This window comes from Bos javanicus, chromosome 19 (genome assembly GCF_032452875.1).
Source record: "Bos javanicus breed banteng chromosome 19, ARS-OSU_banteng_1.0, whole genome shotgun sequence".
In the NCBI taxonomy this organism is placed as follows: domain Eukaryota; kingdom Metazoa; phylum Chordata; class Mammalia; order Artiodactyla; family Bovidae; genus Bos; species Bos javanicus.
In genome coordinates, this window is record NC_083886.1 from 16,030,754 (window position 1) to 16,058,277 (window position 27,524).

At 38.1% G+C, this 27,524-nt stretch overlaps 1 protein-coding gene across 5 annotated transcripts in view; it reads right to left on the bottom strand.

Annotated features, from left to right (window-relative positions):
- AP2B1 (adaptor related protein complex 2 subunit beta 1) overlaps nucleotides 1-27,524 on the bottom strand; it is a 114,983-nt gene that overhangs the window by 62,351 nt on the left and 25,108 nt on the right. For all 5 annotated transcript variants that reach the window (XM_061390359.1, XM_061390356.1, XM_061390358.1 and 2 more), the window contains exons 6-12: nucleotides 16,576-16,766; nucleotides 14,307-14,528; nucleotides 13,656-13,776; nucleotides 13,431-13,526; nucleotides 6,523-6,638; nucleotides 5,193-5,358; nucleotides 3,841-3,939 (exon numbers count right to left, since the gene is read on the bottom strand). In XM_061390359.1, the coding sequence (XP_061246343.1) occupies nucleotides 3,841-3,939; nucleotides 5,193-5,358; nucleotides 6,523-6,638; nucleotides 13,431-13,526; nucleotides 13,656-13,776; nucleotides 14,307-14,528; nucleotides 16,576-16,766 (1,011 nt within the window). The remainder of the gene's footprint in view (nucleotides 1-3,840; nucleotides 3,940-5,192; nucleotides 5,359-6,522; nucleotides 6,639-13,430; nucleotides 13,527-13,655; nucleotides 13,777-14,306; nucleotides 14,529-16,575; nucleotides 16,767-27,524) is intronic.

The following is a 27,524-nucleotide window of genomic DNA, read 5'->3' on the forward strand; positions in this document are numbered from 1 at the left end:
CCTAGGTCATGAAGATCCCCTGGAGAAGGAAATGACAACCCGCTCCAGTATTCTCACCTAGAGAATCCCATGGACAGAGGTTCCAAACATCTGATATGGGAAAGAAATCTAGTCAGAGAAGCCATTCAGAGGGGCAGTTAACTACATACTTATGCATAAGAGAACCTAAGACTGGTTAGGAATTTTTTACAGGGTCTCCAAGAGAAGAAAATATATGATTAAATAAATAAATACTTTGATAACAAACCCAAACAGGATAGTTTCTCATATACAACCCTTACTATAGGATGATGATACCAGTGTAATTCAGTAAAAACAATTCTAATAAGGGTCAAATCCTTGTTAGATCCCCAGCTCTCTACTAATTTGGCTTGATTCAGTGGTACATCCAACATCTGTAAGAACACAGGGAATTCTCCCTAACACTTTATCTCAGGTAAATAATAACAGTGAGTCTGAACTCTGACAAGAACCTAAAATACAGCTCTCCCATACTGCCTGTTAAAATACAAATACAGAGGTCTTAAGAGAAAAGGGACAGGGTTCAGAACTTGTGAACACAATGGAATCTACCAAGGACACCTGCCTGATTATGAGACTAGTCTTATCTATTCAGAGGTGACTGAAAAGGACCAAGGCAAAAAGTCCTTTTAGAAAACTGTTCTGACTCCATCTTAACAGAGATACAAATGGGTGGTCATGGGTCTAGACTAGGAAAGCTAGAATGCTCAATATAGATAATATTAATAACCACTGCCTTGATGATTATGTAAATTATTCTCCTTCAGGCAAAGGAAGATGCATAAAAGTTAAAAATTCTCTGAAGAGCTCTTACAAATAAATTGCAAAAGATGTCTCTATTTCCAATGGGTATGAATGTCAAGTGGAGTCTCAGCAGTTAAGATGATTCTGAGTATTCCACACACAGCTAAACACAGTCATCTCTAATTTGGCTGAGGAATGATGTCATACAGTATGAGCTAAGACAGTCCCTTACCTTCTGAGTAATTCTAGGTGCTGAGTGACCCAGCACTCTCATCTCTACCTATTCTCTTTCTTTTCTACTTGTTGTGGTAAGTTTCACAAGGGGCCAAATACTGCTGATGGTTTGAAATGTAGCCCTCAAGGGAGAGTTAAAATTTGAATACAAAGTAAACATTGTAATAAACAGAAATCCTGTGATTCTTGGAAAATGATATTTCTGAGAAAGCTAAGAGACTGTATAAATGTGAATTTATCTGTATTTAGGGAGTTTTCTCAAGTATTACACAGGCATTGTTTATGTCAAGTTTACTATTTTACCATCTAGAATAAATGCCAGACATCTTTGGATCTGGTTAATTTATATAAAGCTCTTTCTTTTGCACAAAGCAGAGAGGCTCCAAAGCCTGTAACAAAAGGCAGAAATGAGCTTCAAGGCCCTAAGATGAAGTCAAACACATCACTAATTTAATGGCAGTCACCCTGTAGTGTCTGTAATAAGCCCTACATGATTAAGAAGTGGCAATTTCTATTCAAAATGGCCCCCTGTAGATGACCTATTATACATTAATGTGAAAATGACTTCCTGTGTCCAACCTAACTGCTTTGATTCAAAAGATGACCAATTTCTGCCCTTTGTACCAAGACATGCCTGATCAGTGAGGGACAACCTCCCATCCACTTTTCATAAGGACAGATGGTGAGCCATGGCCTGCCCTTGGCTCCACGTGATCATATGAATACTTCTTCAAACTGTAATGAGGTCAAGTGAAAGCTTAGAGACTTGGGAAAACAGCATGCTCATTATTTGTTGGAGAAACAAAGAAAACTGAGGTATAAGGGGTGGGACAAGACACCTGCGAAATGACACCTTCGTTTTCTGGGAAATGAATTTTACAACATCCTTTAACTCAACTACTGTTGGTCAGTTCAGTTTAGTCGCTCAGTCATGTCCGACTCTTTGTGACCCCATGAATTGCAGCATGCCAGGCCTCCCTGTCCATCATCATCTCCTGGAGTTCACTCATACTCACGTCCATCGAGTCGGTGATGTCATCCAGCCATCTCATCCTCTGTCGTCCCCTTCTCCTCCTGCCCACAATCCCTCCCAGCATCAGGGTCTTTTCCAATGAGTCAACTCTTCACATGAGTTGGCCAAAGTACTGGAGTTTCAGCTTTAGCATCATTCCTTCCAAAGAACACGCAGGGCTGATCTCCTTTAGAATGGACTGGTTGGATCTCCTTGCAGTCCAAGGGACTCTCAAGAGTCTTCTCCAACACCACAGTTCAAAAGCATCAATTCTTCGGCGCTCAGCTTTCTTCACAGTGCAACTCTCACATCCATACATGACCACAGGAAAAACCATAGCCTTGACTAGACGGACCTTTGTTGGCAAAGTAATATCTCTGCTTTTCAATATGCTGTCTAGGTTGGTCATAACTTTTCTTCCAGGGAGTAAGCATCTTTTAATTTATGGCTGCAGTCACCATCTGCAGTGATTTTGGAGCCCCAAAAAATAAAGTTTGACACTGTTTCCCCATCTATTTCCCATCAACTTCTCCATTAAAAGATAATCAAGCAGATAATTCTCAATAATGTTTACATGAATCAATAATCAGATAAGAAAATTATCTTAATTTTTAGTTTCAGGTCTTCTTCATGTTTGAGTTCACCGACTGTAAAACATCTGTATTTGAATCAAGTGTCAGAAAGTAGCCTCTGACTCTAGCCGTTTTCTTGGCTGTATTTTTTTCAGAGTTGTGTAGTATATTCTAAAAATAACATATTTGGTAGTGCTGTCTGCTTTACAGTATTCCATTAAGTATTCAAATGCCTTATCTATCCATCAAACTTCTTGTCCTTAAAATGGATTCCTGGCATTTCTAAAATGAAATACTGTCAGAGGAAAGAAGAACTTTGCGTTTAACATGCAGTAAATTATGTGCTTTGATCACTTAACAGATAATGTACTGGCAACTACTCTAGGTTCACATTTGTGGTCTCAATTGAGAACTGGGATTCAAGGAGTGTACCAGGTATATACCTCAACTGTACTAATTACAATATTTACCATATCTAATCCTCCAACTGTGCTTGTTTTTGATATGAAATACAGCTCACCACAACAAAAAGTAAAAAATAAAAATATAAAGAAAGATGACACCTCAGAACTAGGCAAAGTACTATAAAAGGGTTTCAAATTTTGAAATATACAACTGTAAAGAGATGAAAGAGGAAATGGTAAATTGAGTATCTGAACAGTCTGCTAAAGTCAGCCTGTTCTCAAATTCAATTAAGAACATCACTGGATCATGATGGATTGATTATCATTATACTAGTCATATCAAAAAAGTAATTACTTTGATTTCTATGTATCCAGCTTGGGGCCACATTCCTGAAATAAGAACCCTCCCTACGAAGACCAAAAATATTTTATAATTAAGGGAAGTAGCTTTAGCACTTTAAAATTACTTTAAGAGAAAGCAACCCATCTAGAAGGCAGAACAGCACACATATCTTTGTCAAAGCATCTACCATCTCTACAGGGTACTTCCATTTGAAAGCTGAAATTAAGTCCCTGTGAGACTCAATGTCACTTTCAGACAGGCATGTCCTTCATTCACACTGAAGAGTCTATTCTAAGTTCAATTTTCACGAATTACCGTTAAAACAGAAGTCAGTCAACTCATTTAAAATATGTAAAAGAAGCACTGTTTTGAATTTTTTTTAACAGAATCTAAAGACTGTACTCTTTACATTGAAAACCTCCCCAAATGAACCTTCTTGGGAGAAGTTTTACAATTTCCAAATATTAAAAACAAGACAAATCAACTCCATGCTTTTTCCAGATTTCTTACCTGTGTTGCCAAACTCAAGACCTGCTGTACCAGCTCCTGTGTTTCTGACGGTTTCTTGAGAAACAGCTTCACTATGGCAGTGAGCAGAGTGAGCTGCACCTAAACAAATTTAATAGATAAAGTGAAAGGTATCTGCATTATTCCACACCATCAATTCCAAAGTGGTGTTTCCCCAAACAAGGCCTTTCTGGTTTTGATTAAGAGACAAAGGTTGAAAACTCCACCAATATCAACAATAGCAGTCAAAGGTTTTCATCAACTGAAAAACTCACTAGACTCCTATCTCCAAATTGCATTTTTGGCATCAGAAACTGCCTGTTTGTTTCTGACTCAGATAATCATCTATATTTCTTAAAGTACATGCTAACATGCTGATGACAATAAAACTGGTTCCTGACCAAATCCCTTATTATTTACTTCCACTGAAAGCTACAACTTTCGGGGAATTGGAGAATCATTTACAATACTGAGGCAAGAGCCAAGACCATAGAATTATGCCAGATTACAGTCAATTAAGAGTGGCTTGCTGAACCATGAAATTACTGTCTTGTTATGTATTCCTTGTCAGGGCCTATTAAAATTACTATGATAGAATACATATATGAACTTCAATTTGCAGTGAGTATGAACACAGGGGGAAAAGGTTTAATAATTTATCTGCTTCTCTGGGCCTTTGACTCAAAAGGTCTCTCAAGGTATCTCAATTTTGGTAGAGGACAGATAGAAGGTGGGAAGGAAGATTCTTTTCAAAATGCACTTCAAAATGCACATGCCAGCCTTCACGCCAACAAAAACTCCAGCTGTAACCGAGCCACAACCATTACTAACAGTAATGGGGAATCATCTTTAGGTGACAGAAAATTATAATTAACTATCTCTCTAGGACAGTAGTTGTCAAAGCATGGTTCTGGAACAGCAGTATCGCTCTAAGCCAGTAGTTGTCAAAGCATGGTTCTGGAACAGCAGCAGCAGCAGAAGCATCACCACCTTAAACCTTGTAAAAATGAACCATCTCAGGCCTACTGAGTCAGAAACTCTAGTGTGGGTTTCAGCAACCTGTAGCTTTAACAGAGGTTAAATACCAGTGCTTAGGTGCTTCTACAGCTCATTAAAGTTTGAGAACCACTAGTGTAAGCTAAACAGGCTTGTTCCAACAGATGTCAGCACAAGTGAAAAAGCTCACCCCTTTGGGAGAAAAATGAACATATGCACACATATATACACTATATATACACTACATACTATATATATACATAGATATATAAGTTCAGACACACAAAACTGCCTAACCTTTACCTTTCCTGAAATCCTCCCCCAAACATCTATTTCATAAGGTACAGAAGAGAACTTACTTGGGTGCTTTCATCATGAAAACCCTCCAGGAAGCTCTCTAGTAACTCATCGGCATTGTCAATTCTTTCAGCATATTCTCCCACAATCCAAATCATAGCTGCTCGAGCGTCTGGCTCATCCAGAGAATCTAAGTTCTCACACAGTGTGGCAATGATACTTTCATATCTGATGTAACAAAATGGACTATGGTTACTGAGGGCAAAACTGAGAACTGTATTTAACAATGAAGGCTAAAAGCAAAACCATGGACAAGGTAGCCACACTTAACAAATTTAGAAACCCAACCCCTCTTTCCTGAGAGAGTGGTAAAAGCATATCCTTTTTCCAAAAATACTATTTCTAGAATTAAAAAATACATATATATAAAACACTTAATAAACCACTACCTTGTTAAAATATTTCTTCTAATTTTGAGTCTACCATTAAACTAACTTAATTGTAAGTCACTTCATTTCATATGATCTTTAAAGATTAGTCAGAAGCCTCAGCACAATCTATCTCTATGATATCCTATGATATCTCTATGATATCCTAAAATGACATTTAGGATGCTTATATGATCTGCTCTTTTTTTTTTTTTTAATTGGAGGGTAACTGCATTACAGTGTTGTGATTTCTGCCATACAACAATGCAAATCTGTCTTAATTATACATACATCCCCTCCCCCCTGAACCTGCTTATTTCACTCTTTCAGACTCTTTAATTGCTTGCCTTCAAAAGCAAATCTGAGGAAGTATATGTTTCACAAACTAAGAGACCTCAACATGAAAATTTTCTGTGGAGTGAAAATGTAGATTTTGCATATCTTAATGGAAGCAGCTACCATACTTGAGAAAAGGTCTGAAACTCTGGTAATTTATCATTACATGTTCTATAATTTTCTAAAAGTACTAGGTAATATACAAAGTGAATAGTGAAGCTGTCACCTTCCTGGATTTTACAATAGGGTGGCCATGTTATTCAAACTGAGACATTTCTGAGAGTGAAAAGGGGGCACATTTATTAATTACGCTTGGTAAGAAGCATAAAATGGATTATGCCCAGACATGAGTATCCTATTTAATAGTAACTTCATCACCAAAGAACCTGGTTAACTTTAAAAATATGCCAATCGACAATGCATATTCAGACAGAGCTTCAATTCTTCTAAAAGTGATAAAACAGTAAAAATCAGATTTTAGTCCTTGTGCTCACCAACTTACATGTTTCTGATTTTTAATAAAGCATTTAATTATGACCAAATAATTCTTACCTAGCCAATCTCAAAGTGCCTTATTTAAACATTTCCTAAAGATCTGAGGAAGAGGGGCAGAAGTATTTGGACATACTTGTTGGGATATTTGCGGAAAATGTCCCTGATGACAACAATCGCCTCTTGGACCACATAATTTACTTTGGTTTGGATGAGATCAAGCAACGTGCTCACACAGCGCTCTGCAGATTGCTACAATGAAGAACATAATGAGAAGTCAGATTATCTACCCAATAATACAACCTCAACAACAAAAAAAATGAGGGTGGGGGAGAGAACATCCAGGTACATCAACTAAACTAGATGAAAAGATGAGGCATTTAATCATACTGTATTAGACACAGGGTTATCTAATGGAGATGTACAGAAATTCAAGATACACCCCAAATTTTACTCATTACAAAAGAGTCAGTTCAAGTGAACAAAATCATCTTGGATAGCCAGGATGACAGAAATGAGAAGAAAGCATAAGTCCAGGCATGAGGAAAGAGTAAGAATGACAGAATACACCAAAGTAGGAGGTCTTTATCTGCAGTTCATGAATGGGCAAGATAGAGGGCATCTTTAAACATCTTGAAATGAAACTGCCAAATTTCATTTGTGCAGACAAGCATATTTCCCAGGAAGAGGGTCCACAGTTTTCATTGCATTTTCAAAGTTATCTGTGACTCAAAAAACTCTAAGGAAAATTTGCCATCTTTTGGGCTATATAACTGAAAGTTTATGGACTTAGATAAATTTCAATTTTCCATAGCCTATGGCTCAGCTATAAAACAGAATTTAATCTATATATTAGTCTTTTATTAATGAAAGGAATATGGAAGAATACAAGTGACAAAACTAATGTATAAATCATAGTTTTTAAAAGAAGAAAGGTAGCAGAAGAGAGATCCTAAAATCCAAGGACTGATTTTTCATATATTATATACTATGATGGGTAATTCCATTATATGCCTCCTGATAAGATGCAACACGAAGCACACAGCATGACATAAGAGGAATCCTTACCAAAAACAATGAACATGAATATTACCAAACCTCTAGATTTAACTGTCTAAAGGGGGATGAAGGAATGAGATAAACATCACTAAAATACAACCAGCCAAATCTAGACTCTGGAGAATTCTACAAGCCTGTTGATCTAGTTTCTTCAATAAATGGCACCCAAATAAATAAGCAAAGACTTAAGAGACATATTAACCAAATTCAATGTGTAGTTCTTTTGAGCTTTTGATTTGAACAAGGCAACTGTATTTAGACACAATTATGGAAAATTGAACATGGACTGGATATTTAATGAGATTAAGAATTAGTGTTAGTTGAGTACAGTAGGACTTTGTAGAGGACTTATTAAATATATACACTGGACTACTCTAGTAAGACCATATCTGAGATATGCATTAAAATACAACAGTAACCCACTTCCTTGAAAGAGAAGGGAGAGGAAGTAGATCAGTTGGAAACAGCAATGTATTGATATTTATTAAAGACAGATGATGGGTACATGAGAGCTCATAAATCAATTTTACTTTAGTGCATGCCTAAAAATTTCAAAACATTCCAAGTAATATAATGAAAGCAAAACTGCATCTTGAGGTTATGTATATAAGGTCATATATATGATGATTCTGTATTCTTCTATGTAGTTTTTCCATTTTTGAATTACATCTTAATTCATTTTCAACTAGTAATTCCTGTGCTATTATTACAAGAGCAAAACAGTTGGGAAATTGAAAGAAAGAAAACAAAAAAAATTATAAGTGGTAAACACCAAGGAATGGAAGATGAGAAAGTAGGAAATTTTAAATATAAAGTCATCATAAATTATAAAGCATGTAAGGGCTAAATTATCAAGTTAGACAGTACAAATAAACTGCTCAGCATAGGACTTGATAAAAAGCGAACATTTACTAAGCCTTAGTTTTAATATTATAATAAAGATAAAGGCTATCTCCCAGGATGCATCAACATTCAAAAATATTTATGTCTAGGATAGCAATTTTCAAGCAAATTGTCACCTCACTTACGTTGCTTTTGATACAATTTTTAAAACTACCATTAAAGTAGTATGGCAGGTATTTCCCCGGTGGTCCAGTAGTTGAAGAATCTGCTTTCCAATGCAGGGGATGCGGGTTCAATCCCTGGTAGGGGAACTAAGGTGCCACATGCCAAAGGGAAACTAAGCCTGCGTGCCGTAACTACTGCGCTTTCATGTCACAACTAAGATCTGATGTAGCCAAAAAAAAAAAAGCGGTATGGCAGAGGAACAAAAGTAAATATCCAGTCGCTGTACAAAACAAAGGCATTCAGACATATACAATTTGGTATATGATTTAAAAAAAAGGCAACATTCATAGCTCTAAGGAAAGGATCAAATGTTCTGGTGTTTGATCCCCATACTCTTTATCTTTAACCAAACCATTTCCATGAAAGTAGAAAATACTGGTGAATTTTATATACCTTTGAGGTGAACCATAAATTTCTGGGTGTGCCACTGAAGATATTATTGAGAGAAAATGGACAGAACTCACAAGGAAGTGCGAACTTCCATACATCAAGCTGAGGAAAGAAGTGAAGCAAAAGGCGAGGGAAAGATACATGCAACTGAAAGCAGACTTCCAGGGAACAGCGAGGAGAGATAAGAAGGCTTCAATGAACAATGCAAACAGAGGAAAACAAAAGAATGGTTAGGACTAGCGATCTCTTCAAGACAATTGGAGATTCAGGGGAACTTACAATTATGTCCACGTCACCTCTGGGAGGGAAGAACAGGCATAGGAGAAAGCACTGTTCTACTTTTAACTTCTATTATTTAATGATTTGATGGAGTAAATACATGTTTTTTGTTTGTGTAGGACATAAGTTAGTACCTTATCTTGACCTACACAAATCAGAAATGATTCTGATTGTACTAGAGTTTGTACTCCACAACAAGAAGCCACTGCAACGAGAAGCCCAAGTACCCTAAATACAGAGTGGCCACTACTCGCTGCAACTAGAGAAAGCCTACACAGAGCAACAAAGACCCACTGCAGCCAAAAGTAAAGGCAAGGAAACGAGAAACACCTTAATCTCAACTTAGCGACTTCAGATCAGTTCAGTTGTTGCTGAGTCGTGTCCGAATCTTTGTGACCCCATGGGCCACAGCACGCCAGGCTTCCCTGTCCATCACCAACTCCCGGAGCTTGCTCAAACTCATGTCCATGAAGTAGGTGATGCCATCCAACCATCTCATCCTCTGTCATCCCCTTTTCCTCCTGCCTTCAATCTTTCCCAACATCAGGGTCTTTTCCAAGGAGTCAGTTCTTCACATCAGGTGGCCAAAGTATTGGAGCTTCAACTTCAGCATCAATCCTTCCAATGAATATTCAGGACTGATTTCTTTTAGGATGGACTGGTTGGATCTCCTTGCAGTCCAAGGGACTCTCAAGAGTCTTTTCCAACACCACAGTTCAAAAGCATCAATTCTTCGGCACTCAGCTTTCTTTATAGTCCAACTTTCATATCCATACACGACTACTGGAAAAACCATACTTTTGACTAGACGGACCTTTGTTGGCAAAGTAATCTCTCTGCTTTTTAATATGCTGTCTAGGTTGGTCATTGCTTTTCTTCCAAGAAGCAAGAGTCTTTTAATTTCATGGCTGCAGTTACCATCTGCAGTGATTTTGGAGCCCCAAAAATAAAGTCTGTCACTGTTTCCATTGCTTCCCCATCTATCTGCCATGAAGTAATGGGACCAGATCCAATAATCTTAGTTTTCTGAATGTTGAGTTTTAAGCCAACTTTTTCACTCTCCTCTTTCACTTTCAAGAGGCTCTTTAGTGCTTCGCTTTCTGCCATAAGGGTGGTGTCTTAATGACTTAGTGACAATCTCTCACAAACAAAATCAAACAAATAAATAAATCTCTCTCAAACAAAATCATTTTATTTATAAGAAAAGGAGGGCCAGTATTTATTTCCTCCTTAAAGAAACAAGTGTATACTGTTAAATATATACAGCTATGATTTGTCAATCATACCTCAATAAAACTGGGAGAAGGGTCAGGTATGGAGTAAAATCTATTAAAAAGGCAATTAAACAAAAAAGTATAAACAAAAAGCATTAAAAAAAAAAACAGTACTATGAGATTTCTTTTTCAGTGCTCTTTACTGACTCAACAACTTATGCTTACCTTTAACCTAAACAACTTAATATGACAAAAATAGTTTTTTCACCTCAGGCTACTTAAAGCAACAGAGAGACATCTGTACCTACAGTCTTGATTAAAAAAAAACAAAACACTCCAACTCTTAACAATACCCAAAGTTTACAATAGGCCCTGTTCTCTTAGCTAAGCACCAAACCAAAATTCTTTTTTTCTCATCTGTCATATCCTTGAAACCAGCTACACATTAAAAAACGGTCAGGTGCCCTGAGAGGAAGCAGCAGCTCAGTTTGTAAGTTACAGAGAAAGTCTATTACAATTGTGTTGCTGGTTCTTGCCCTTGTCCCACAGATAGGCCAGTTAAAAACAAGCAGTCATGACCTCTCCTGCCCCAGTAACTGTGTCTGGACTAGGCAACTCTCCAACTAATAACTTTCATGATTGCAACAGTTCTAAAGTTCTCAAGCAAATCCAAGTAACTTGAGATAAGGGAACTCCTAGTAAGAGGCAGGATTCTTGAAGGTTGATCTTAAGCTTCCAGAGGAAGTTCATTCCTCACACACTCTCATATTCCCACCAGGGCATCTTGAGTCAAAGGAAGAAGTAAGAGCCACCAAAAGCTCATCTCTTTCAGAAAATGATGGATAACTTTCCCGTTAGTTACAGTAAACAGTACTAACAGCCTCTAAGAATCTAGAGGCTTTAAGAACACTTTCCAGTAATTCCAGGGATTAAAAAAAAAAAACTCTTTTTACTTTGGAATGAGACTTCTTAGAGAGCAATGTCAGAGAGGTTAATAAGGCAATGACATTCAGGAAGTGAAAAGCACAAAATGACTCTTCTGCCATCAGAAAAGTTCTGAAAATTGTCTATATTAGTACCATAAGTAGGCGGCTATTGCTCAGTGAGAAAAGAAAAAAGACAAAAGTTAAGTATGTGAAGTGTGGTGGTAAAAAAAAAAAAAAGATGGAACACACCAAGATCCAATCAACAGACTTTTCCATTTCTCAGATGGAACAATAGAAGCATATGTATTAAATATCTGAAGACTCTGAACTGGCAGAACCAGGAGTAGAAACCAGGATGAATTAACTTCTTGTTATAACAACTAGTCTACTAAATGACTTATCAGGGGTAACTATATGAAATAGCACCGACAAAAATAAAAATAAAGAAGGCCAATTAGGAACTTGGCTTTCAGAGATACTTTTCACTGACACAGCATCTGTTTCCTTCTGATCCTATGAAGCACTGGTTGTACTGTACAAATTATTTTAGAACTATCCTTGTGAAATCATATGGTCCAATCTGACTCAAAGCATTGCACACAGTCCAGTAGTAAGAACAAATATGGAACTCTGAATCTACAATATCACTGTGAACAGAAGCCATCATTAATTTCAACAAATTTCTGAGTGAGGAAAAATAAATGGAGGACTGACGAAGCAGAGTAATGTAAGTTGCAATCCTTAATATCTACAGGAAGATTTCAACCAAGCTAGAAAAAATCTGCCCTCTAAGACCACAGAGACACTCTTCCAGAGGACTTAACAAGTAACAATCAACTCCCTGTCCTAAAGCAGAAACTTGCTAGTCAACAGCCCTACCTACATGCACAGAAATCCTGACAACTCTCCTGTTATCTCAATCTTAATATAAGTCGGCAGCTGTTTACTATATACATGGTACGTGTGTGCTAAGTCACTTCAGTTATGTCTGACTCTGTGTGACTCTGGACTGTAGCCCACCAGGCTCCTCTGTCCATGGGATTCTCAAGGCAAGACTACTGGAGTTGGTTGCCATGGCCTCCTCCAGGGGATTTTCCCAACAGGGATCAAACCTGCGTCTCTTACATCTCCTGCATTGGTAGACTGGTTCTTTACTACTAGCACCAACTTATGCATCTTAATTAAAAAACCATATATAGACATGCAACCATCACTGTAAAATATTGAAGATAATTAAATTCAAACTGTAGAAACAAAACCAAAACTATAATTCACATCCCCAGAGATTTAGGAAACTATTGCAACCACAAAAAAAGAATGCTGTGAAAAAGTACTAAAAAAAAAAAAAAAGAAAAAGTACTGACAACAAGAAAGAGCAATGAAGGGAGGCTGTACAGAAAAATGGTTGTGCAGAAAATAAGAAAGCAGCCAGTCAGACTGGAACAAGCACTTGAAAGACAGAGGACTGGAACACAGAAGGGCCTAGAAAAGGAAAAGTTTTATAAACTTGATATTATGCTTGAAAAACTGGAAGAAGATAGGAGTGCAATGAAGACATAATGAAATTAAAAAAAAAAAAAGGCCATTATAAACTTCAGGAAAAAAACCAAGTCTCTATAAGAAAATACAATCATTTGTATTGTGTAGTTTCTACTTATTTATAGGCATAATATGCATAATAAGTTTTGTAAGACTCTAGTTTATAGAACAAGAAATAAAGGTATCTCAACTTACAAAGATAATATAGGAACAAAAACCTCATGATGTAACTACACGGGAGAACAGAAGGGGAGAAACAGGAGTGATGGAGTAGATGAACTAATTTATCTCATAGCAGAAAAAGTTAATAGACAATGTCTACAAATGGCAAATCAATAAATAAAAGCATAAGAATAATAGAGATATGGAAGTTATTAAAATAACTGTAACTATGAACAGAGTTATAAACGATTCCCTTAGGAAAGAAAGAGATCAGGGATAGCTGCTTTTCATTAAAAATTCCTGAATATTTTAACAATGTGCTTTATTAGTCTGATAAACTTAAAAATGTATTTTAAGGAAAGAGTAAAGAGAATACCCAGAATTCTATACTACCAAGGAACACTCACCTCCACCTTGATGGCACACCGCCCAATGGCTCGCACAGCTTTGCGCACAAAGTCAACATCCACCTCTGTGGCATACTCTTTCAGTTCAGCCAGAACCTGTTAAAAACCCATGAAGTGAACAACCATTAAGGATTCTCTGACAATTTTCAGGTCTCGGTATTTCTGAAGATCAGCTCTTAAGATCTAAATTACTAGATCTTAACTTGAATCTACTTTAAGTCTGACCTGAGCAATGTTGGCTTGGGATGCCAAACGAATCATGATGTCCAACTTCTCTAGTTTCACATAGATGGGATCATTGTACTTCACAAAGAAAACTTTTATTTCCTGCTTCAAGATTTCAGGCCTGTGATGTACAGAAATACAGGTAAGGAAAGTGAGGTATATATTGATGTATCTTTCTGAGTCTGCCTTAATACCCAACCTGTGCTTCTATCCTCTCCATCCACATACCCCAATCAGGAAAAAAAAAACTCAGAATCTTCCTCTACACTCCTCTAACCAGATCTGTTTAGCAGACTATTTTTATGCTTTTTAAGGGGTAAAGTATATACTGCCAAGAACAATCAGTGGAAACAACCTGATCTAAACTATGGCCTGAACCATATTAAACAGATACTAGCTAGCATACTAACAGGTCCTTCAGAAAAGAAACTAAATTATAAAGCAATATCAGGCATTCACTGTATTCATTCACTGTAGGAACACTCTAAAATCAACTGTCAGCCTCCTGACCCTGGGCAAGTTGCTCTACCATAAAATATTTTTATTTCTACACATTAAACAAAGCTTAACACAGTCCTTTTAAATACTGATATCATTAAGCTTAATTCAAAATTACAAACACTTTAATCATCAATTCATTTTTTTCCCAACCTTTTCTGAACAATTAGGTTGATGTTCCTCAGGGCGACGTACTGCACCTCTGGCTCCCCAGACAGCAAAGTGACAAGTGGAGGGGCCAACTTCTTCAGCAGCATATTGTAGTAGTCAGACTCCTTGGGTAGCAACTCTAAAAATTTCATTAGGACTTTTACTGCTGAAAGCACCACTGCTGAGTTGGCATGAGATAACCGGGGAGTTACCCGCTCACAGATGCTGAGGGCAGAAAATGAAAATTAGTATCTTAAATTACAATTTCTGTGCTCAATCCAATCTATAAGGTAATGCTGTCAGAGGTCTCATGGCCCAAGTATCAAGAAATTAGAGAATCAGTTAGAAAAGTCAAAACTCCATGCGTAGGTAAATTTGGGATTCAACACTGCAGACGCCTCATTCCCAGCAAACTACAGGCAGAGCAGGGATACGAGAAGACTTTAGGAAACCAGCAATAGGGACGTTCAAACTGGAAGGAAAATAGCCAATACCCCAAACACTTGAAGCTCACACCATTTACCTTCCTGTTTTATAGTTCTTTCTGTCTCCCCATATTATGTAAGGGCTCCCTGCCTCATAGCCCATTTCTCCTCAACCTATAGGAAGTCAAATTAAGCATTCTGAGAGTTATTTCACAATGAAAGATATCAACCAACTGTGACTGAAGTTTCATTATAAGATGCAGGAGGAGATGGACTGACAGGGAAAACTACCCAACCTGTTGTCTTCAAGATAATAAGGGAATCTTGAAGAGGGTTTTTGGTTGTTAACAACAACCAAATCTTGGAGAGGATTTTTGATTTTTTAACAACAATACCACTGCAATATTCACCCAACCTCATCCCCTTCTCCTCCTCCCAGTCACCTATACTTAAATGTCTCATAAAATATAGGATATTAAATTATCTGTTGAGGGTTCTCCAGAAATTAACCTAATTTTGATAGCTCTTGGGCAACATGGTTGGCTAGCTGACTCAGTTAAGGATACAAGATTAAGTGAAGCTATGTTTTTCTCCCTTCTTCCTGTATCTACTCAGCAGACTTCCTGTCCTTCTTTAGGTCTTTTATACAAATGCCATCTTCTCAAGGAGGCCTTCCCTAACCACCCAATATTTCTTAGATCTCTCCCTTACTTTATTTTTCTCGTTAGCACTTATCATCATCTGACCTATTATATGTTGGATTATATACACATATTATATATATATTTCTGCTCTATGCCTCAGAATAGATTTTCCCTAAGAGCTATGATTTTAGTCTGTCCAGTGCTGTATTCTCAGAGCCCAGAACAATGGCTGGCACGTAGCATGGGCTCAAAAAAAAAACATTTGCTGAGTGAGTAAGTGTGACACGTGAATGACCAAGAGAAAATAAAATTGTATGTAAAGTTCTTTCCAGGAGACACCTGTACTTTCAGTGATGGAAAGAAACTATCAGGGTGAGTTTTGGTTAAATCCAGAAGGAACGATTTCCCAGACAAATGAAGAACATTTATATTATAGCAGCTTGAGCTTCAGCCAGGCAAGGAAGGTTACTTACTACCTACCATAGTTAAAATGAGCCAACAATTCTTCAGAATTACTTTGCCAGAATCACAGTGCCTATATGCACAAAATGCTCAGTAAAAACTGATACAACTCCAATTCTGTACACCAAAATATATGTATGTGTACATGAAATTTAGCAGTCAGTATCTGCTAGCCAAAAAAAACCCTGCCATACTGAAGTGGTAGAGAGCTAAGCAGAACAATTCAGGTGTGCCTTTCAAATGTTCTCCAAATATGTAATTTCCATACCTAATGGAAGACATCATACATACTGCAGGCTCCAATCCACTTTCTCTAGTACTAAATTACAGGTATAAGACAACTCACTAACTAGTACCAAGCCACATACTAAGTATCTTAAAGAATGAGAATGGTCACTACAATGAAAGACACTCACAAACCTTTGCCAAGTGGCTAAGAACTGCTGAATGGGAGATGTGAGAAGGTGATAAGGGCGATTTTTGCAGACTGTTTTAAGTGTGCTGCTCAGAAAAGAAATGACAGATACACATCTCCTCTTAGTAAGAACTATTTTTGCACGGCTTACTCTGCTACCTGAAATGTTCCTAATTAGAGAAAATACCACAGGGATAGCAATATCTATCCCATAAGTCACTGTTTTCCTTATTCCTAACATAACAGACCCTTATTCTAATACAGACACAACAGAACTTACTGAACCAGGCAGGACTCCTAGATGCTACCCAGAGAAACAGACTGACCTCTGAGCCTCCCGGTCATCTTTAGGATTGTAATTAGATAAGCAGTCCAGGATGAAAATCTGGCCCCATTCGGTGCACTCATTCAGGGCTGTCAGTAGCTTATTAATGTTCTGTGGATTCAGATCGAGTAAGTTGCTGTTGGGGTGAGATTCACTGATTTCAGATAGTGCTGCTACAGCATTAGCCACCACCTGGGAAAAGAAGCAGATATGACCTTGATTTGTCAGGAACAGTACAACCATTTATCTGAATCACTTCATAGATCTTAATTCATAACTGTTCCTGAACATTTTACCTAGTCATATACAAACAGGTAAACTGCTTTCAAAACAACTATTATACCACTACCTTGTGGTCGGGCAACCCAGAATTAAAACAATTCACATATCAGCAGAGAGTCACTCATGGTTTACTATTAAAACATTAATTTCAATAGTACTCAAACCATCAATAAAACTAAGACAAATGAACAGCTATAAAAGCAGTCAAGTTTAGGGACTTCCCTGGCAGTCCAATGGTTAGTCCGCACTTCTAACGCAAGGGGCATGGGTTTAATCCCTATTGGGGAACTAAGATTCTGCATGCCTTGTGGCCAAAAAAAAAAAAAAAAAAAAAGGCAGTGAATTTTAATTTTGAAACATACATTAGGCAACAGAAAGAAGAATCTAGGCCAAATAATTTTATGGGTGTATGGCAGATAGGGAGGTGATTAGTTCAGTTCAGACTCTGTGTCCAACTCTTTGTGACCCCGTGGACTGCAGCACGCCAGGCCTCCCTGTCCATCACCAACTCCCAGAGCTTGTTCAAACTCATGTTCATTGAGTCGGTGATGCCATCCAACCATCTCTTCCTCTGTCATTCCCCTGCTCCTCCCGCCTTCAACCTTTCCCAGCATCAGGGTCTTTTCCAAGGAGTCAGTTCTTCACATCAGGTGGCCAAAGTATTGGAGTTTCAGCTTCAACATCAGTCCCTGCAATGAATATTCTGGACTGATTTCCTTTAGGATTGACTGGTTTGATCTCCTTGCATCAAGAGACTCTCAAGAGTCTTCCCCAACACCACAGTTCAAAAGCATCAATTCTTTGGTGCTCAGCTTTCTTCATAGTCCAACTCCCCTTAAGTGTCAGAATAAGCAAGTGTGACCCTGAAACCCTAGTTCACTGTAACATGATTTGGGAAAGCACATAAACTCTGTGAAGTTCCATTTCCTCAACTAAAAACTAGAGATAATTTAATCCACCTCAAAGATGAGCTTTAGTTTGAGGATAAAATCAGATGACATATAAGTGCCTTCTACAAAGATTTAAGCAAAGTTAAGGTGGTAACGGCATGTGGGATCTTAAGTTTCCTGGCCAGGGATTGAACCCACGTCCCTTGCATTGGAAACGAGGCATTTAACCACTGGACCACCAGGGAAGTCCGAAGCTATTGATTTTAATATCCACGTCACTTGAGTAGTCTGCAGATTATCCCAGCATTTTACCTAGAAGATTAAATTCTAGAGAATATGATTTTTTAAATCAAATAATACACTTCTGACAGTACCCATTATTATGTAAAAGTTAATGATGCCACAAACAGAAATCACCTTCAGCTATAATCTAGTAACCAGGTCAAAAAATTCCAAGATTAAAAAAGCCAATGGTTCACTTGGTAAGTATGGTTATGGATATAATATTTTCTTGTTTTTAAAACAAACCATGAAGGATTATCTAGTTCACCTATCTATCACATGGCAGCATGCATGAGGTTCTTTTCTGACAATTTTTGTTTACCAACCACACCATTAAGCAAAGGCTTTCATGAAAATTAAAAAGCATGCAGAGTGAAATAATAATCTCCATCATCTCAGTGCTTTACATGCAAGGAAAAGACATATTTTCCCCGTATAATAAGCCTGATACATTGGATGACAGGATAAAGGATCAAAATGTCACACTGGAAGACCAAATACTTGTTTTCCTTTCTTGCTGTCAACACATGCCCACTCTTGACCAGTTAGTCCAAAACAAATGTCCTGTCACTGACTTTCTGCCGGTTTCCTTTTCTTGTCAAAAATACTTAAATATAAGGTCTGTTAACAGGAAACGTAAAAGAAAAGGGGAGAATTGGAGGAATTACAAAAAGCAATGGAGAGCAAAGAGAACAGAAGGATACTGAACAGGATGAACAATTAGAACTCCTCTGCTATCATCATACATAATTGGAAACTAAACCAAGTATATAATGCAGCTAATGAGGTGTATGGTCTGGTGGTAAAATAGGCTACTTTCACTTATCACATTAAAATAAGAAAATAAAGAGGGAAAACTAAACCTGACTAAAAGATCCAGAGATCAGATTACAGGATCATGTTTACAAAGTCTGCACTGGGAAAAGAGGTCATTGCCAAATGGTCACGGAGCCAATGGCTGACCAGAGGAGATACACCGCAATAACAAAACTCTGATGCTGGGAAAAGAATGAGGGCGGGAGGAGGAGGGGACGACAGAGGATGAGATGGTTGGATGGCATCACCGACTCAATGGACATGAGTTTGGGTAAACTCCAGAAGTTGGTGATGGACAGGGAGGCCTGGCATGCTGCGTTTCACTGGGTCACAGGGAGTTGGACACGACTGAGCGACTAAACTGAACAAAACTGTACTGCTGCTCCTCTAAATCCCTTCTATTCTATTAATACCTTTCCATTTTCATCTCCTAATCTTCACATTCACACTGCTAGATTTTTAGAAACATACTGAGGTGGATCCATAAAGGGTTGCTTAGAGTTCTCCTGGTCAGTAAGCCACGCTCCTCTTACTCTAATAAAAACTTAAAAATGAGCTAGTCACACTGAATCTCAAGGAGGCAAACATTAACTTCAAGACAGTATAGCAGGATTATATAGGACAACTCACTTGTCCTTGCTCTACGCTACAAAGGAACACATCCCATAACATAAAAAAAAAAAAACTGTTTTTAGTTCACCTTACCTCCCCCAATTACAGTCAATTCTGTTCTTTGGGAGACCAACTAAACATCTCACCTCCTATCTCACCTCCATCCCCATAGACCTAATGTAATATGTATCCTTTATAGACACTAAACACAAATATAATCATACATGCAAAAGCATGCACACACATGTATGTATATAAATAAAATCATACTCAATACTAAACAAATCTTTCTCTGCCCTAACGATACACTTCCCTTCAATTTGACAGCTCCACGTGAACCCCTGAAGTCTGCTGAATTCTTTTTAAAATTAGCAACTTGTGTTTTGATTTACCTTATACTATACCTAATAGAACTGGATAAAGAAATAAAAGACAGCAATAGCTAAAATTTACTGAACACTTACTATGCCATTTACCCTCATGCAACTCTAATGTAGTTGCTATCAAAATCTACCTATTATAGGTAAGGAAACAGGTTTTAAAAATGAATTTATAAATAGAGTTAGAGAAACTCAGTGACTTGCTTAATCAACACAGCCCAAAGAGAGAAAATGCTTGAATATGAACGCATGGCCCATATCTGATGATGGAGATTATTATTTCACTCTTCATGCTTTTTAATTTTCATGAAAGCCTTTGCTTAATGGTGTGGTTGGTAAACAAAAATTGTCAGAAAAGAACCTCATGCAGAAAAGAACCTCTGCCAACTACATTTATGTAAGTCCCAAGAGCTGTGAAAGAAAAATCAAAGTTGGGCAGGATGATATAATCAAAACATTATTTCCTGGCAGATTTATACAGGGAGAAAAAGGTATTCTCTTACTTTATATATTTCAGAGATAATCACATCCTAGCAGCACTTAACGGCAAGATTTACCATCTGGCTATGAAACCTGATTTATAAGCTACCCCTATCATATACACAGAAATTCTAAGGGCATACATTTGACCTCACTTTTTCTTTTTTAAAAAGTAGCAAGCTGGAGTGGTGGATATGAGTAAAATAAAAATGATCCTGTAAAGAAAAAAAGAATGCTAGAAGGAAATCTAGATACTCACTGGGAGTGGAGTATCACAGATAGAGGTTTTTTCAGGAGGAATCTCTCACACATTTCCTTGTCCCTTTGAACGATTTCTCTAATTTCACTCACTTTCCTGGTTCCAGAACCCAAGAAAGACAGCACTTCTCGGTACAGTGACTTCCTCCTGTTAACTAAATTACTATTTAAAAGACTTTCATTCCTAGCTATGACCTTCAAGGTCACACTCTGAAAAAAACGCTTCAATTCTCATATTCATTTTACAATCCTTTTGGCTGCTGCCCCTTGAAGACCTGAATTGAAAGCAGTAGAATAGCTAAGCAAATCTATTATAATGAAATGTACAGGTGATTTGTATATTTTTATCCTCCTGAAAATCACCAGCAGTTCAAAACCTCACTTTCTTCTTTATGGAGTTGCCTGAAATAACATGTTCAAGCACAAGGCATTTATTCTAAACAGGTTTCAGACATTATCATCTCCAAGGATATGACTATATGCTGCTGCTGCTGCTAAGTCGCTTCAGTCGTGTCTGACTCTGTGCGACCCCAGAGACGGCAGCCCACCAGGCTCCCCCATCCCTGAGATTCTCCAGGCAAGAACACTGGAGTGGGTTGCCATTTCCTTCTCCAATGCATGAAAGTGAAAAGTGAAAGTGAAGTCGCTCAGTCGTGTCCGACTCTTGGCGACCCCATGGACTGCAGCCTACCAGGCTCCTCCACCCATGGGATTTTCCAGGCAAGAACACTGGAGTGGGTTACCATTGCCTTCTCCATATGACTATATGGTACCAGCTAATTTTACAGCTCATGCTTTAATCCAAAGACACTGTCCAGACTGTCAACTAATAATACGCTGATTATATGACATTCTAATGTTCTGTTTTCCCCTCTTCTCCAGAATGAGAAAGTTGAATGAATACACTTACCTAGTAGAGTCAACACATCCTATTATGGCAACAAAGTCTGAATACATAGTAACAAGAAAGATTAAAAAATTAGACTCAGTGAAACTCAGTACTTACTTGAGTAGCTTAAGATGTGTTCTGATGAAATGTAAATAAGCACAAAGCCAAAACACTACAAATAAATGTCTACATATGTCCAAGAGGCACTCCTAAGAGTTAAAAGGCAGAGAGTTACTTGGTCCACAGGCCCTAAAATCACACAAATGAATGCTGCAACATGGACAAAACAAAAAGTTCATTATCACACCAGTTATCTCCTCTTTTTGAGAATAAGTAATCCTCTGCCAAATTAGAGCCTGAGATCATTTTAAAAGGGACACTAAGAAATGAACAAGCTGGGATCTTTTAGTACAAACTGAATTACAATATAAAACAGATCCAGGGATTTACCCTGTGGTACAGTGGCTAAGACTCTACGCTCCCAATCCAGGGGGCTCTGGTTCGATTCCTAGTCAGGGAAGTAGATCCCATATGCTACAACTAAGACCCAGCAGAGCCAAATAAATAAGTAAATATATATTAAAAAAAAAAAACAAAAACAGATCCAGTTTTCCGGAAGCTGCCAACAAAAACTTCTCTAGTTATATCTTTGAACAATTCTTTTAAGAGTAATTCTGCAATGGTGTGTTAACTAATATTGTAGATAGACTTAAGCTTCCATTTGTAGATATGCTGCCCTCAGAACTCCCTAAAAAATAATGTCTGGCTTTAAATAATATATACAAAAAAACTTTTTTTTAATAAAATTGCCACTGAAATATTAACCTTTCTAAAATCATTAAAAACCAACACCACGATTGCTATACAGTAAGGAAAAGTTTGTTTTATTAAGGGCTTACTCTATATCAGATTGATGGTAAAGTGCTTTGCAAGCCTTCTGTCCTTTATCTTTCACAATGATCCTATGATAGAAACACTGTGTATAATCTCCATTTTGTAGATGACGCTACTGAGATGTTCGGGAAGACCATCAAGCTAAGAAAGGCAGACCAGGATACAAACCCAAGTCTGAATGATTCCAGAGCCTGAGTTTTAACCCCCACGCTATAATACTGGGAAAGGAAAAAAAAATCATTTCACAGTCACAAAGCACTTTTCTGTTTTGAGATACCTTGGTAAACAGTGAGTCAACTCTTATCCAAAGTAAGTGGGGAGCGCTACTGAAGGTACTAGGCTCTGAGAACTCTAAGGACTCAAAGGAGCCACTTCCAGAGAAGGCAAGAGCTTAGGGACATCTGTGAAATGGCTGTCTCATTTTCATGTCATTTCAAATGTCATCTTTAGCAATACAAAACATTTTTCATCACTGTTCTAAGCACTTTACATGTTCTAATTCAATTAATTCTCACAAGTCTGTGAAGTAAATTCTATTATCCTCCTCCTACAAGGGCTGAGTTGTATCTCCCCAAAATTCACATTTGAAGATTTGAAGTCCTAACCTCCAGAAACCTCACGTGACTGTGTTTGGGGATCGGGTCTTTAGAGAGGAAATTAAGTTAAAATGAGGTCATTACAGGGGACCTTAATCCAATATAACTGGCGTCATTATAAGAAGAATAAATTTGAATAGCCACCTAAGGAGGGAGGATCATATGAAGAGAAGGAAGATGCCCATCTACAGGCCAGGAAGAGAGGCCTCAGGAGAAGAAACTAAGCCTACTGACACCAGAACTGGGAGAAAATAAACTTACGCTGTTTAAGCTGAAACAAAAAAAGTGAGTCAACTCTTTATAAGAGGAAGTGATTGAATGCAATTTGGTATGCTGAATTGAATGCTGCAATAGCAAAACGACATCTGTTTTGAAACAGGTGAAATAAAGTCTGCACTTCAGTTTATAATAATGTACCAAAGTTAATTTCTTAGTTTTGACAAAGGTACCATAATTATATTTTAATATTGAGTAAACCTGTGTGAAGACAAGCATATGAGAAGTTTCTGTATGGTTTTTGAAACTTTAAGTCTAAAAATCTACCCCCAAAAATGAGATTAAAAAAAAAAACACAAACCCTAAGTTAGAAATAATTTCTAAAATAAAAACTGATTATGATTAAAATCTCTAAGGTAAGAATACACATAAAAAGATCTTCACAAAGTTTATCTTTTAAAGGAAAACAAAAATCGTTTCCTTCTTCTGTAAATAAAGACAGAAAAGCACTAAGATCAACCAGTGGGCAGGCACGCTTCTAACTAGGCAGCTGCCATGATTCCACTTAACTCAACCACATACATTACTTACCAGGGGCATCCAGACAAAGACTGAACATGTTACCTGCTACATCACTCCTACCCACTGCCCACCACACATTCTGATACTCTCCCACATGCCTAAAATTTGACCAGCTCTGAAACTCCTCCATGGACACTGGGCATGAAGAGCATTACACATTTCAAATTTCACTTCTGTATAATATTCTAAGTTTATAACTCTATTAATCTAGGGATAATAAGTAGTAATATAATTAAAGTACTAAATTGAGGTTATTAATAAACAATTTTACACAGCCCACAAGGACAACAAATATATTCTGACAAAAATCCTTCTTAAATTTGCAAAGTGATCTAGAGACAGTTGAGTTTTTCATTATTTACCATCTAAGACTGACAGCAAACCTCCACAAACTAATGGCCTAAATAAAAATTACATTAATTAGAAAGCATGTCATGTTAGGTTTATTCCTCAAGAATAGCTGCTGTTCATAAGAAGGAATGAATCTGAGTCAGTTCTAGTGAGGTGATCAACCTAGACCCTTATATAGAGAGAAGTAAATCAAAAAGAGAAAAACAAATATCGTATATTAATGCATATATATGAAATCTAGAAAACTCGTACTGATGTACCCCTTTGCAGGGTGGGAATAGAGACTCAGACATAGAGATCAGACTCATGGACACAGCAGGGGAAAAAGAGGGTGGGACAAACTCAGAGAACAGCACTGAAATATGTACATTACCATATGTAAAACAGATGGCGAAGGGGAAGCTGGAGGAGCACAAGTGCTCCGCGTGGTGCTCTGTGACGACATAAGAGGGGTGGGATGGGGGGGAGGCAGATGGGGGGGAGGCGGGAGGGAGGTTCAAGAGGGAGGGGACATGTGTATACCTACGGTTGATTGATGCTGATGTTTGGCAGAAACCAACACAACATTGTAAAGCAATTATCCTCCAATTAAAAATAAATAAATTTTTAAAAATTTCCCCAGAATAGCAGCCACAGTTTATTAAGCATTTACTGTTAGGCATTATTTAAATTTTTAAATAAATTATTCCTTCATGTTCAAAATAATCCAGTAAAACAGGCATTATTACCTGCTTTTATTTTTATTTTTCCAGATGAGGACACTGAAGCTCATTTTAAATAACAGGCTCAAGGCCACGCTTCTAGTAAGCAGCCACGCCAGGACGCCAAGCAGCAAATTTTCCCAACCTTAGCACCACTGATGTTTTGGGATGGATAATTCTTGGCTGCAGAAGACTCCCTGTGCACTGCAGGATGTTTAACGTATCCCTGAACCCTACTTCCCAGATGTCAGTAGCAATCTTCCCATCAGCTGTGACACCCAAAAGTGTTTCCTGACATGGCCGCATACCCTCAGGGAGAATACCGCTACCGGTTGAGAACCACTGTCATAACTTCACGTGGCTTCTAACTGCTGGCTAGCACATGGTTAAAATACATACTTTCTCTAAGAAGAAAAGTGCTACTTTTCATAAGAGAGCTTTCCAGAATAAGTTTAAATTAAAAGAAGCTGAGGGAAAAAAAAAAAAGGAGCTGCCAATTTAACTAGAGCCTTTGCTGAAGGCCACACTGGGGCCAAGTTCTGAGAGCATGCTGCTTGTGCAGAAAAACCCTCAACAAATGAAAAACGTGACTCTGGGGGTGTTGCTGTTTTAACTAATTCAGTAGTTTGTACTTCGGCTGAGAGAACAGAGCAATGGAAGAGGGACATTCCCGGGGCAGTTCTCAGAGTGATAACAGAACTGAGAAGGCTTCCAAGACAAGATCAAAGGGGCTAAGGCACGGAGCCAAAGGATTCAGGAGACCTAAATTCACAAACAAAAAGCAAAGCACATGTGGTGGGGCTGTCCAGGGAAGTCTCGGGGAGCAGATTCCAATGTAAACATTAACAGAAATTGGAATATCTCAAAATGCCTCTGAGAGAGAAAAGAAAAATTGCAGTAAGAGGGAAAATCCTAATCTGTGGATAAAAAGCTAGAGAAAAGTCACTATCACCCAAAAGCGTATCTTTCTTGCAAATATCAATTTACGGAGACCGGAACTTTCAAAATTCTGATATGTGTGAAGAAATCATGGGAGTTATCCTCCTCTTGCAGGAAAGTGCTTCCTCATTCTAAGTACACACTTACTTTCAACAAAATGGACTAATAAAGTTGGCCTTTAAAGATAAGCTCAGCTCTAATTCCTCAGAAAAGGTCTTACCATATGAATCTGTACAGATATCAAAGGGATCAGTACCTTTTAAATTAATATTGTAATGGAAATTCCCTGGAGGTCTAGTGGTTTGGACTCCATGCTCTCACTACCAAGAGCCAGTGTTCAATCCCTGGTTAGGGAACTAAGTACAGTGATGGTATAGTGATGCGCTTAGCTACCTTCCTGGTCAGGGAACTAAGATCCACAAGCAAGGCTCCGTCCACCAAAAAAGTAATCAGATTTTAATTGACATTTCACCCTCTGATTTCAAAGTCATTTCTCCAGATGTTCTGGTGCCTCCACATCTAGGATGCCCTTCTAAAGTGAGCTATAAGAAAACTACTCAGGTAGAACCACGAAGCATCAATTCCTTCTGCAAGTGGTTCTGATGGTTGCTGGTGCAGTGCTGCCACCATGTGGGGCAACTTCTGAAAAAGTAGAACAAAATTCTCCCTCAAGAGCAGTAAAACTGGACTCATACCTATCATGAGAATAAAAGGGTTCAGAGGATTTCCTTATTAGAACAGTCGTCAGATAATTAAGGCCTTTATTTGTTCAAAATTTTAACCATTTTCAGAAAACCAAACAGTCCTAAATATATATGTACATATATATATTTAAATTATATCATGTATATACATACCCACGGAGGCAGTAACCACTGATGGGTACTAGGGCTCAGAACCAGGTTAGAATTCTGGCCACAGTACCACTAGCTGAGTGACGCTGGGATTATTCTTTAGCTTCTCCAAGTGAGAGTCCCTTGGACTACAAGGAGATCCAACCAGTCCATCCTAAAGGAGATCAGTCCTGGGTGTTCATTGGTAGGACTGATGTTGAAGCTGAAACTGCAGTACTTTGGCCACCTGATGTGAAGAACTGACTCATTTGAAAAGACCCTGATGCTGGGAAAGACTGAGGGCAGGAGAAGGGGACCACAGAGGATGAGATGGTTGGACAGCATAACCAACTCAATGGACATGGGTTTGGGTGGATTCCAAGAGTTGGTGACGGACAGGGAGACCTGGTGTGCTGCAGTTCATGGGGTAGCAAAGAGTTGGACACGACTGAGTGACTGAACTGAACTGAAGTATACACTACTTGATTGCTATCACAGAATAAACTCTAATTCAGAATAACTTCTAGTTCAGAAGATAGGAGAACTACTTAGGCGTGCTGCAGTTCATGGGGTAGCAAAGAGTCGGATATGACTGAGTGAACTGAAGTATACACTACTTGATCACTATCACAGAATAACCTCTAATTCAGAATAACTTCTAGTTCAGAAGATAGGAGAACTACTTAAAAAACCTTAAGTAAAAGCACCTATCACTATGCCTGACATAGAATGCACTTTCATCTTTTTAAAATTACTCATTTATTGGCTGCCCTGGGTCTTCTGTTGCTGCGCACGAGGGCTGCGAGTGGAGTGGGGGCTACTCTCTAGTTGCGGTGCACGTAGTCGTGGTGGCTTGTCTTATTGCGGAGCACAGGCTCTAGGCGTGAGGGCTCAGTTGTGGCGCAATGGCTTAGTTGCTCCACAGCAAATGGGATTTTCTCAGACAAGA